Here is a 13,360-nt window from a genome sequence, read left to right as displayed (position 1 = left end):
CAATTTACCCAAATTTCAGTGTAGTTTGTTTGTATAAATATTGTAAATACGTACATTACAACCAGTGTGGACTGGCTAGAGTTTTCTAGTAACAGTTCTCTTAATCTCAGTTGCCTGTGTGTTTTGTCTTTTAGGGTTTGTAGTTCAAGATCTGTCACACAGCAATCTGCAATAACATGTTAGGTTAGGTTTAAGTTAGATTTAGGTTTAGGTTAGGTTTAAGTTAGATTTAGGTTTAGGTTGGGTTTAGGTTTAGGTTTAGGTTAGGTTTAGGTTGGGTTTAGGTTTAGATTAGGTTTAGTAACTATTTTGTTACTACCTGATAAATGATATAAATTGATAATGTTTTCATAATTCGAACAAGAATATAACATTATTTTACCTGTATCGGCAGAGTCATTTTTCCGAAAATCAGATATAAGTTTATCAAACAAATCTTGTGTTTCTTGTTTAGGCTGAACACTGATATCATCCACCATCTTCAAACTTGTGTATTTTATTCTGAATTTCGCCATAATCTCTGCCATTCTAGAAATCGCAAAATTAATTAAATTAATTGAACTCTTAGTTTAGAATTAAAAATTTTATTTAATGTTTAACTTACTCTTTCTCTTGTGCCACAATATCTTGCTTGTGGTTAGCCAATGCAAAAATCCTCATTTTGCAGTGCTCCCAGTTTGAGCGTGTGCTAATAATATATGGCAACAGAATCGTCAAACCTGTCGAATAACAATTTCTGCCACTTACAAATGAGCCTATATTCTTGCATAATTTAATTGCAAACAATTGGGATGCTGGTTTGCTAATAAAACTGTATGAACTTGTATAATATTAGACAATACTTGTGTTACTGTAGTGAGCATCCCAATTGTTTGCAGAAGCTTGTAAATATTTTATGAATTACCTCCATCGTCGTACAACCACCACACATCAATGGTTCCAGTCTTATGTTTTTTTTGGAAAATTGCTAAGCGTTCAGGAACAGGTGTCATCGCGTGTCGCTTTTCCCTGTTAATGGAAGATGTATCAAAATATATTTAATTGTACATTAACATGGGTATTTAATTGCAATTACTGAAGAAACTATAGCTTTGTCAAATGACAACACTGAGATACACAAATTAATAAATTTTGTTATGGAAGTTATCCATTATCTCGTAACCCGTTAATCGAAGTTATTATACAAGTGTAATTAATTTTAGCTCTTACATTAACTTCTCGATGGCATGTTTCCGTTTGGTCTTCAGGTATTCACGAGCGCTTCCATGAGTAGGCGAATCTCGTATCATCTGAGGTCCATCGGTAGTCGAGAATTGAGTCCCTGACACATCTAATTAAAATCCGAATACAGTTTAGCAATTTTATAAGTGACAAACAGGAATGAAATTTCTTAGTAATTTCTTAGTGACGAATTTTTAACATTGCATTCAAATATTAATAAATAATAAATACCCATTGTTGGTACGCTCTGAACCCTCGGTATCTGACTGGACATGGATAAATTGCTGTCCACATGCATCAAAGTATTTCCCGTTAAATCATAGCTGCTCTGCGCTAAAATACCATGCTCATCGTCGCCATTTGCTGTCACGATTTCGGAACAGTCCAAACCTTCCGCAATTCGCAACATCGCCACCGCTAATTTCTGGTCAAATGCGTTACTGTAAAAATTTTATTACAAACATGAAATGTGCAATAAAATAATCTGTATTGAATAAGTCTTTCGGTATAAAGCTATAAAATATATTCGGTATAAAGTTATAAAGCAAATGGTTCTCGACTTACTGAAGAACGTTGAAATACTCTTGAAGATCCTTATGATTGCAAGTACCCCAGTGCGTTTTATATCCCATCAGAACCACGTTCGGCGCTAATTTCCCGACACCTGTTGCTTGCATCAAAGCCGACGCACCCCGTTCGAAGCTCAAGTCCTCCACCACGTGGTAGAATGACTTTATACGTTGTTGATGCAACCACGCGTAGCCATTCCTCAATCGTACCGATCGCAAACGGTAAGACAGACGAGTCTGAGAAAATGTAGATTAAATGTATATGAAGGTGTCGAAAGGGTGGTTACGAATATAGAAGAACGCGGAAGGCAAGTAAGTTTATTTGAACTACATACCGGATATATTTCTCCGGAAATCAGCAACGAGTGGTTTTTCGTGATGAGATTTGCCAGATGCAGCAAGGCTGGCCTGGCGCCAGGCAGTCCGCTTAGTGCCAAAATTTGGGGAGCGTAATTTTTCACGTGTTCGTCGATGGAATTCAACCTGTAACGTTTTATTTTGTTATGTATTAAATTTTTGGTGGTTGCATGTATCTCGAGAAGATGTCTTTAAGGAGTGTTAAGAGTAAATGAGTGTAGAGAGTGAGTGTAAAGGGTGAACTCTTAAATATCCGTTCTAATAGTAAAGGCATGAAAAATAATTGTAGCTAAAAAAGATATTTTGAAGAACATCCTAATAATATAACATCCTAAATAAAATAATAAATAACATAAGAAGCAGTGTGTATTTGATTTAAAATTCCATATTGATTTTACGAATTTATACATCGATTCTTTACATTTATTTCAAAATATAATTATGATAAAAATTACAATTATGATAAAATTATGATTGGTCTCACCTGTAAACAATAGAAAGTGCAGTTTTGTAAGTTTGCGCCTGAGTACTGCTGCCCCAATTCACATCAGGCTTTCGATAAACGACTATTAAGTACAGTGCGAAGATAATTACAAAGGTAACCAGCGATGTTACCCAATCAATGAGGAACATTATGGACACACACGTGATAAAACCTGATAACGACAACCAGGTGTTGTAATACTGTGAAAACACATTTAATCTTTGTTAATTATTTGATAGGTGTTTACTGAAGGTTGATGTTATATTACTTACTCTGAAAGTAGGACGCCATCCGAGTGGTCGAATTAGTGCCGCGTGAAAAGTGCAGAAATTGATCAACGCGTAGGATGCTAGGTAGAAGTTTGAGATCAAAGGTGCGACTGCATTCAAATTTGCTGAAAAGGGATGAAGTCATGATGAATATCTTTATTAAGGTTTATTGAGGTTTATTAAGGTTATTTCACGGAAATGAAGCTTGAGTTGTTAAGTTGTCTAAATAGTTTAAATACAATAAAAATATTTCTTTTATTAATAAAAATTTTATGTATATCATTTGACAATTTCATTTAATGAAATGCATTTTACTTTATTTTATCATTTCATCATGCATTTTACTGCATTATTTTTATCATGATTTTTTCTTATTTCTAAGATGTGGTTTTATGATAAATAGTTTTATTTTATTCGTACCGATTAAGAGGAACAGTGCTGCAACAAAGAACGTAAGAATATAGCCACGATAGGGTTCACCATGTTTTCCGTAACCTTTACTGAAATAAATCAGTCCAGGATAAATTCGATCTTTTCCCAAAGCTTGTATCAATCGTGGAACAGATAATAAATTTGTTAGAGCTGTAGAAAGTGTTGCGGCGAAACAACCGGCGTAGATGAATGGTCCCCAGACTGACATTAGCTGCATTACCTTCAAAGGGAAAGAAAAATCATTTTAGAGAATTTATGGATTTACTAATTTCGAATGTTTCAAATTCTCACTTTGCCAAATTCTTTTACTCAGAAATTGTCACATTTCTAAATTCTCTCACCCCCAAATTCTCACGTCCCCAAATTCTTGCACCCCCAAATTCTCACGTCTCCAAATTCTCTCACTCCCCAAATCTCACGCCCCCAAATTTCCTCATCCCTAAATTCTCACGTTTCCAAAACCTTACACCCCCAAATTCTCACGTTTCCAAATTCTCTCACCCCCAAATTTTCACGTTTCTAAATTCTCACGTCTTCAAATCCTCACGTTCCCAAATTCTTGCACCCCCAAATTCTCTCACTCCCCAAATCTCACGCCTCCAAATTCCCTCACCCCCAAATTCTCACGTTCCCAAAACCTTGCACCCCCAAATTCTCACGTCTCCAAATTCTCTCACTCCCCAATTCCAGCGCCCCCAAATTCCCTCACCCCCAAATTCTCGCGTTCTCAAAACCTTGAATTCCCAACTTTCACCTTCCTAATTCTCACGTCTCCAAATTCTCATCTCCCCAAAATCTCAATTTCCCAAATTCTCAAATTACCAAATATCCCAATCCCTAAATTCCTAAATCCCCAAATTCCTAAATCCCCAAATTCCTAAATCCCCAAATTCCTAAATCCCCAAATTCCTAAATCCCCAAATTCCTAAATTCCCAAATTCCTAAATTCCCAAATTCCTAAATCCCCAAATTCCTAAATCCCCAAATTCCTAAATCCTTAAATTCCCAAATTTCCAACCATTCCAACATCTAAATTTTGCCCCAACGTACCGAATAGCTATTATGCAAGCCATAAGTGCAATTAACTTCCGGAATACAGTTCACAATAGTGTTGTTTGCGTCAATAAAGCCGCCGGCATCCCTGAGGGCTGCTCCACCAGCGAAAAGCACAAACGTCAGATAGCTCAGCATAGAGATTAGCAACGCGAGCAGAGTTCCTATCGGTATGCTGCTTGCCGCATCCTTCAGGTCACCGGAAATATTAGCACCCGCTTGAATTCCGGTCACGGAGGGGAAGAAAATAGCGAACACCGAGAAAAACGTTTGGTTGCTGTTCTCCGAGAACCGATAATCTGGTCCTAAGTTCTTCTTGAAGACTTCAGCTGGGAATTGAAAAAATTGTCTGTTTAAAAAGAACATGTTGAACGTATTATTAATTGTTGAGTTTTGTATTATTGAATTTTTAAATATATTGACTATTATGTTACATCTTTTCAAACATTATTAATGAGTGTAATTTAAATTTTTAAATTGAAATATAAGATTTAAAATTAATATTTTAAACCATTTGTAATATTTTTTATTAAACGTTGTTAGTGTAACTGTTTGTGTGCAGATTATTTTCTACAATGTTGTGTATTTGTTTTACGATTGACATAAATTATTTTTGCAAATTTCTGATCAATTTTTCTGTTAAATATATTTGACAGCATCCTTGTAATTTCGCTTACCGGAAAATCCCATGAATCCTTTGGCTTCTTGACTTATGTTCCTCGGACCCATTATGGTACCAATTAAAAAGTCGAAAATGGCTCCAACAATGATGGCTATGAGGAAATTTTGCGCCTGAAACAAATGAATTTTATTAAACGATAAATCTAAAGAAAATATTTTAAAATCAAGTATTACTTGTTCAACTTTTTGATACTGTGACTTGTACAATGTTCTAGAGTCAATTTTAATGATAATTTTGTATATATATAAAATATTTATATTTTTCCATATTGAATATGTAGATATGTTTTCAATAAAGTTAATTTTACATGATACTGAAGTTCATGCAACTTTCTAAATAAAATCTGACCGTGTATGTAATGTATTTTATATTTGTAAATAAATAATATTACCTTCGACTCCCATTCCATTCCAATCGCACAGATCATGATCATAACGATCAGAGCGATTATACCCACGATTCGTACATCGTTCACTCCATTATCGATGATCTTCAGATTATGTTCTCGCAGTAAATCGTTTAGGGAATCACAGAAACCGATGGTATTCATGGAAGCTGACACTGCATTAGCGAATGCGAAAACAATCCCAACCGATGCACCAAATTCTGCACCCAGGGTTCGTGAGATGATGAAGTATATACCACCTATTGAAATGGGCGTTTATAAGATGTGAACCTAATTATAATTGACTTTATGACTATTTATGAGAATTATAATTGACTTTATGATTTTTTATGAGAAGTCTAAAGTGCTCAACTTTATAATAATGCAAATTATATCAGAAGGAAAAATGATAGGAAAAATTGAATATTTATTTAATTTTTTTTTGTTCAATGTGTGCAGCAAAAATTAGAAAATGTGCTAAAATAATGTATTATTATAATGTACAATGTATAAGTGATTGATAAGTATTGATAGGAACATGTTTTATAAATAACATTGATAAGTAACATGTAATGTAAAATATAAAATATATAAGTTTGTACTGGACTGTCCCTTCTGGGCAGCCATTTTAAATATTCAAACAAGACCTTAGAATGCAAAGAGTCAATAAGCAATGTAACATACATATAACATATGATCACAAATGATATTATATAATGTATCAGATTTTAGCTTATGTAATTCAATGTAAGTTTAAAGAAAAAATTAATGTCAAGAACTTAGCACAAATTCGAATTTAGCTCAAACATAGAATAGTATCCTAAAACTCGCAATTCCATAAAAGCAATAGTGTTCTGAACTCAACCTATTGCTCCCAAACTCCGATACGATGAACAAAAAACAAAAAAGTAAAAATAAAAAAAGTTTCATTATTTCTTTAAAATTTCAAATTTCCCCATTTTTTCCAGAAATCAAATCGCCATCCTAAAACGTCATCGAGCACTATTCGGTTCGTGGAAAAGCAATATTCAAGTTCGATTCAAGCGACAAAGTACACGTTGGCACTCCTTTGAAAAAAAAAAGACGGAATGAACGAGTAGAATGGGGGTCCTGTAACACACCTCCCTTTACTTCCCCATTAGTACTAATTGCGCTGAGGCTAAGCGTCGTGATGACGCAGACAGCCGCCGATATTCCGATAATGATGACACTCTGCAGTATGCCAGCTTGTGCCACCACCCACGACAGCCGTAGGAAAAGCATCACACCCCATATGTTCAGCAGACATGGTATGAGAACACCCTGTATCCATCCTAGCTTTATTCCCGTGTGTCCTTGCTGCGTTGTCCCGGTTTGACCAGCTTCTATATTCGGGTCCTGGAAATTCCAAACCTCTCTTTATTTTCTCTGTCGTTTCCCGTTCTGACCGATTGTTCGCCGTGTTACGGTTTTAGGATCCGGGGGAGGGAAGTTTTATGCCTACGGTGGTAATCAAAAGACGGTTTTGGAAGGCAATCGCGAACACGGTCAACGACTTCACCGGATACGCCGGTTGCTGAGTAAACACTCCTTTTCACGATTTATGGCTACTGTAGTTTGTTAAACTCCTCAGGGAGGGATTTATGGGGATCGTAAAGCGAACTATTTTAATACGTATAAAACGATACACATGCGATACAATGGTTTCGGCGATGTCTGGTTGTGATACTTAATTCGAGAAATGGGATTGAGGGGATTTTGGGTGCAGAGGGTCAAGTATTAATTGGAAGTATTGTATGTGAGGTGTTTTAATTGGGGGACTTTGGTATTAGAGGAGTTGTGAGGGGTTGAAATTTTGTAGTGGGGGGGGGGGTTGTGGAATTTTGGGAGTTTGAGACTTTGGGGCTTTGGGGTTATGGACGTATAGGGTTTTGGGACTTTAGGACTTTGATAATTTTTAATTTGGAAGGGTTGGGAAATTGGAATTTAGGAATTTGGGAATGTGGAATTGGGAAATGTGGGAATAGGGGAATGTGGGAATTCGGGAATGTGGGATTTGGGGAATGTGGGATTTGGGGGACGTGGGAATTGAGGAATGTGGGAATTGGGGAATGTGGGAATTGGAGAATGTGGGAATTGAGGAATGTAGGAATTGGGGTGCGTAGGAATTGGGAAGAGTGAGAATTGGGGAATGTGGGAATTGGGAAGAGTGAGAATTGGGGAATGTGGGAATTGGGGAATGTCGGAATTGGGGAATGTGGGAATTGGGGAACGTGGGAATTGGGAAATATGGGAATTGGGGAATGTGGGAATTGTGAATGTGGGAATTGGGGAATGTGGGAATTGGAGAATGTGGGAATTGGGGAATGTGGGATTTGGGAGACGTGGAAATTGGGGAATGTGGGATTTGGGAGACGTGGAAATTGGGGAATGTGGGATTTGGGGAATGTTGGAATTGGAGAATGTAGAAATTGGGGAATATTGGAATAGGAGAATGTAGGAATTGGGGAATGTGAGTCTATTAATCTCCACACAGTCACTCTTCTTACTACAATTTATCTCTTCACTGTCCTACCCCACAAAATATATAATTTTCTAAATTCTCACAACTTTCCATCAGCAAACTCAAGTAGCTATCGACACGATCCATCGTAATTCCATTAAAGAAGAAAAAACTTAGCAATTAAAGTTAGTAACGAATAATTTGATGAGTTCGCTTCTTCTCTTATATTAACTCTTCTTACTACGGTAACTATCGCGAAGAAAAAAAAGGGTTTCGAAATTGATACTTTTTCTAATTTTCCTCGCAGCTGGTATTTACTGCTGTGCAAATTTAATATAGTTTCTCCCTCATAGTATTCGCTCCGAGTTCGATCGTTCTTGTTGATGGAGGAAGCTCCTTCGGGTCTCATTTGACTCTCGAGGCTACGAACTTTTACGAGCTGATTACCTTGTCAGTTCTAATAAACACGTTTTTCACTATGTATTTTATGTAATTAAAATTACTTCATCTTGTTGCAAAATGCATGCAAACATTTTGCAGAAAACTGTGGGAAATTTCGATTAAAAACAAACTATATATTAAATAAATTAATATATATATCGTTAGTATAATTAACATATTAAATTATGCAAACCGACATATTAATTTGAAGATATTTAATTTTCGATCTTGCAAAAATTCAATGTTATATGTACATAAATATTAACAAGAGATACTTCTCCTCAGAAAATTAAAAAAAATGCAGTACATAATATTTCAAACTTACAAAACATTTTTAGAGGACAAAAATTATGGTCACAAGACAGAAAACTTCTTCAGTAATTTTGATGTACTATAATTTCTTCTGTACTCTAATATCTTGTACTATAATATTGACGTATTATAATATCTTCTATTTATGTATGTGCATTAAAGTGCAATAATTTATAAGTATATTATTTTATGTAGTAAATGTACAATACGTATTTAGATATATTCAAGTAGAATATTTACGACAATACATTCAGAAGAAAGAGTTGATTAATTGATTTCTGTATCTGGTTTCATTTTGTTTGCCATATTCAACGACATCGAATATCAGTTACATATCCACGAAACGTTCGATTATTTCTGAAACTTGAATATGTATGACCTCTGGTAATTACACGATACTTTTCGATGCACTGTATAATGTTACAACGAGAACGTTATGACGAGTGTCCACAGGGTGTGGCAATCTTACCTTTATAAGATTTCCTTCGTGCAGGGTGCTCAGTGATGGCCTCTTGGCACGGCGGCTCAATCTACAAACAGAGACGTTCTTATGACTCACGGTAATAGTATTAGTGAGGGAATAAAGTTAATTAAATTGGACTAAACTGATGAATTATACGAGAGTGCCCCCATTACTGTCAACAAGCCAATTTTTTTGAAATCGTGCGCTAATCTTAAAACGTTCCGTGAATCAGCACATTCTTTACACATATATATGAAATTTTCCAACAGAGTACTGTTAGAATTTTTTATAATTTTTTTATAATAGTACAGGTACTAATTTTAGCACACGTACTAAAAATATTTAATAACTTAACTTTTCCTAAAATATTTAAAAAATTCAAAGAAAAGTTTCGAATATAAATTTTGATGTGTGGAGACATTCACATGACAGTTTTAGTATGTTCATATCTGACGCAGGCAACAACTGTTAATTTTAACAGGATAATTCTGACAACAACGTAACAGAATGTCTTCAATGTATTAATTTAATCATCACATGCAACGTGTGCATAATGTATTTATTTTACAGTGTGCTATGTTCTGTATGTACATGTGTATTGTTTCATTAATGTCCACAGAGAAACTTTTTATGTAAACGTGGAAGTATTCTTGGAATATTAGAACAATCATTTAACAATGTTGCGTGTGAAAGGGATTTTCTTCTTCGTATGTCACGCGTTGTATGGTCACACATTACATATGTAGTCACGTGTTGTACATTTATTGATAATAACGATTTGACAATGAAGAGCTATATTTAGAAAAATTCATTTGTATTTAAAAAATGATGTAACCTTTACAGTCACTTTTGGAGAAATATAGGGAGAGTGTACTGTAATACAGTTCTTAGGACAAGGAGTAATTTGCTCACCTATAATGATCCAACCGTGGGACAACGTCCCACAGTCCACTGACGTTTAGGGTCATTGGTAATCTCTTGTTATTTTGGCCTCCACCAATTACCTCATCATCCATAGCTTTAAGTACAAGTCAACTGCGACTCGATGAATCTGAAAAAGACAGAAGAAACTTATTTAAGCACTGTTCAGTAATATTTCATTTAACGACTCTTGCAATTATTAGTACTTAGAAATTTGGAATGTGGAGATTTGGGAATGTAGGAATTGGGGAATGTTGGAATTTGGGAATGTGGGAACACGTTCACGAATTTTTACATTCCCCAATTCCCACATTCTCCAATTCCCATATTCCCTAATTCTCACATTCCCCAATTTCCACATTTCCCAATTCCCACGTTCCCCAATTCCCACATTCCCCAATTTCCACATTCCCCAATTCCCATATTCCCTAATTCCCATATTCCCCAATTCCCATATTCCCCAATTTCCATATTCCCCAATTCCCATATTCCCCAATTCTCACATTCCCCAATTTCCACGTTTCCCAATTCCTACATTCCCCAATTCCGACATTCCCCAATTTCTACATTCCCCAATTCCCATATTCCCCAATTCCCATATTCCCCAATTCCCATATTCCCCAATTCCCATATTCCCCAATTCCCATATTCCCCAATTTCCATATTCCCCAATTCCCATATTCCCCAATTCTCACATTCCCCAATTTCCACGTTTCCCAATTCCTACATTCCCCAATTCCGACATTCCCCAATTTCCACATTCCCCAATTCTCACGTTTCCCAATTCCTACATTCCCCAATTTCCACATTCCCCAATTCCCACATTCTCCAATTCCCACATTCCCCAATTCTCACACTCCCCAATTCCCACATTCCCCAATTCTCACATTCTTAATTATTATAAAAATGACATCCTTTTATTACAATTAAGAGTCACAAGAAATGAACAACCGAACCTCTCATCAAAATATAAACTCAATAAACAATTTGCAAATGAATATATTACTCCTTCGATGTATAATCTCCAACATTGTGTAAGTGCATAGTAACTCTCCTTTAGATAATTTACAATAGAAATGTAAGTTTACAATTTTACAGTAAAATAAACAATTATATTTTTTCTTTCACTAAGTCGAACGAACATGTACACTTTTAAAAGACGTATTTACCTCGCAAGTTTCACAATGACTCAACAAGTGACAAATAGGAAGCTCGCACAAGGCTTTTTACAAGAAACAATGTTACAGCTGTTAAGCGACAACACGAAGATGTTCTATGTATATCAATTCACACTGTGAGGAAAAATTAGAATTTTCTGAACTTTTTGTCTTTCCACAAATTCGTTGCGCGAATGCATTTTAATAACTCTGAGTAATACTTCCAGCTCGTGTAGAAAAGAATATTCAGTTTCTTCTTGAAAACATCATTTATTCTTGGAAAATAATGTTTGTTAAACTAGAAATATGACTCGATGAGCTGTTACTTTCAGATTAAAAAGATGGAACGATGAGTAAATGGGGGAGGAAATAATTCTTTAGGGATGAAAATATTTTTTATATTGACAGGAGATATATTTTGAAAAAATTATTTCAATTTGTGTAATTTAAGGAGATTTAAGATGTGTCGTGTGAAACTAGTTTGTTATTATTAATTGGAGGGTGTTTGCACCATTTCTAAGTTCATTTTTTAATATGTATTTACATAGAATGTTGTCAATTTATATTTTATTATAATTTATCTAAACTATCAAGTTAACTGATATTTCGTTAAATGTTATGTACATTAAATGTTAAGTTAAATGTTAAGTATTGTGATATAATGTTATGTTAAATGCTAAAGTACCTACTTTTTACTATAATATTTGCAAGGAATGTTTAAAGAAGGAATAACTTTCTCAAGCTTTTTAAAGAAATTCATTGAAGGACGTACCGGACATGACCTACAGTTAAAAGTACCAAAAATACGTTCGGAGAGTAGGGGTTTAACCATCGAAATCCTAAAATTAGCATGTTCGGTTCGTATTGCATCCTTCCGTTAGTAATGCACGAATTCCTTCGACGCGATTAGGCAGGAAATGTTAATTACTCGTCAGGAAATGTCTTGACAAATCCTTTACCGAGAAGACTCTTAAATTTGTCATCGTAATGTCATCTTGAAATCTTCCGGTACAGTTTGCCAAATACTCGAAATTCCATCGCTAATCGTATTTCTGTCATTCGACAGTAGATAACACGTTTAGTTATATGGTTTTTGGCATTTTTCCAAATAATCTTGCATTACATGTAAGACGTGTATCATAAAATGGCGTCGATCTTGCGTAACGAAATTGACAGATTTATGGTGATATTATTATTTTAAAATATGTGTTCACTCATTGTGTATCTATATATGTAATACATTTATTATACAAATATATGAACTCAATTATTAAATATTTAAAATGCAACTGAGAATGTTAATAAACAAACGTTTGATACATCAAATATGACTTACAAGTAATATTACTCAAAACTTGAATTAAACAATATTAATGTATCTACATACAGCACACGTATAAATACATATTTTTGGTTCTTTTAATAAATGAAATTACTAAATTTATTTTTACATGATTTTTATTGCGAGTACACAGAAATAGTTGAAATGATGAATTTCAAAATATAAATTCATATTTGAACACCATGGAGGTTTCGACTTTTGATACATCAAATATGACTTACAAGTAATATTATTCAAAACGTGAATTAAACAATATTAATGTATCTACATACAGCACACGTATAAATACATATTATTGGTTCTTTTAATAAATGAAATTACTAAATTTATTTTTACATGATTTTTATTGTGAGTACACAGAAATAGTTGAAATGATGAATTTCAAAATATAAATTCATATTTGAACCCCATGGAGGTTTCTACAGACATGTATACATGTATGTATCTGTTACATACGAAACAATAAAAAGGTATGGTGTCTCAATTACGTTCATTACACGTATGTATGGAAGCTACATACGTATCATATGACGATTCACCTGTATAAAGTTGAGAAAAAGAAAACAAGGCAGTGTATTCTGTCGAAAAATCGATATGAAACGCAGCGTGAAACATAGAAGTCGTTGATGTCAACCTGTTAACTGAGTCCAAACATGGACAATAACTTCCTATAAACTTATTGAACGCAGAAGAAATATTGTGACTGTATATTGTGAAAGCAATTAATCATTTCGGTTCCGAGAAGAGTTCCAACAGTCCAAGAAGAGTTCCAATTAATGAAGTTGTCTTG

The 13,360-nt window shown here is 34.6% G+C and overlaps 1 protein-coding gene across 3 annotated transcripts in view; it reads right to left on the bottom strand.

The window, feature by feature from the left end:
• Window positions 1–13,360, bottom strand: part of NKCC (sodium potassium chloride cotransporter) — a 38,079-nt gene that overhangs the window by 3,545 nt on the left and 21,174 nt on the right. For 2 of the 3 annotated variants that reach the window (XM_012287689.2, XM_012287690.2), the window contains exons 2-18: window positions 10,063–10,201; window positions 9,157–9,217; window positions 6,574–6,829; window positions 5,459–5,712; window positions 5,063–5,177; window positions 4,383–4,714; window positions 3,321–3,552; window positions 2,904–3,025; window positions 2,632–2,831; window positions 2,126–2,273; window positions 1,786–2,027; window positions 1,453–1,661; window positions 1,210–1,330; window positions 905–1,008; window positions 605–719; window positions 383–528; window positions 55–166 (exon numbers count right to left, since the gene is read on the bottom strand). In XM_012287689.2, coding sequence (XP_012143079.1) covers window positions 55–166; window positions 383–528; window positions 605–719; window positions 905–1,008; window positions 1,210–1,330; window positions 1,453–1,661; window positions 1,786–2,027; window positions 2,126–2,273; window positions 2,632–2,831; window positions 2,904–3,025; window positions 3,321–3,552; window positions 4,383–4,714; window positions 5,063–5,177; window positions 5,459–5,712; window positions 6,574–6,829; window positions 9,157–9,217; window positions 10,063–10,166 — 2,873 coding nt within the window. In that variant the 5' untranslated portion in view covers window positions 10,167–10,201. Of the gene's footprint in view, window positions 1–54; window positions 167–382; window positions 529–604; window positions 737–904; window positions 1,009–1,209; window positions 1,331–1,452; window positions 1,662–1,785; window positions 2,028–2,125; window positions 2,274–2,631; window positions 2,832–2,903; window positions 3,026–3,320; window positions 3,553–4,382; window positions 4,715–5,062; window positions 5,178–5,458; window positions 5,713–6,573; window positions 6,830–9,156; window positions 9,218–10,062; window positions 10,202–13,360 lie in introns of those variants that run through there. The other variant, XR_013038590.1, reaches the window with a different exon arrangement.

The sequence above is a fragment of the Megachile rotundata genome, chromosome 6, assembly GCF_050947335.1.
Source record: "Megachile rotundata isolate GNS110a chromosome 6, iyMegRotu1, whole genome shotgun sequence".
Classification (NCBI taxonomy): domain Eukaryota; kingdom Metazoa; phylum Arthropoda; class Insecta; order Hymenoptera; family Megachilidae; genus Megachile; species Megachile rotundata.
This window is presented reverse-complemented; position numbering and strand designations above follow the sequence as displayed.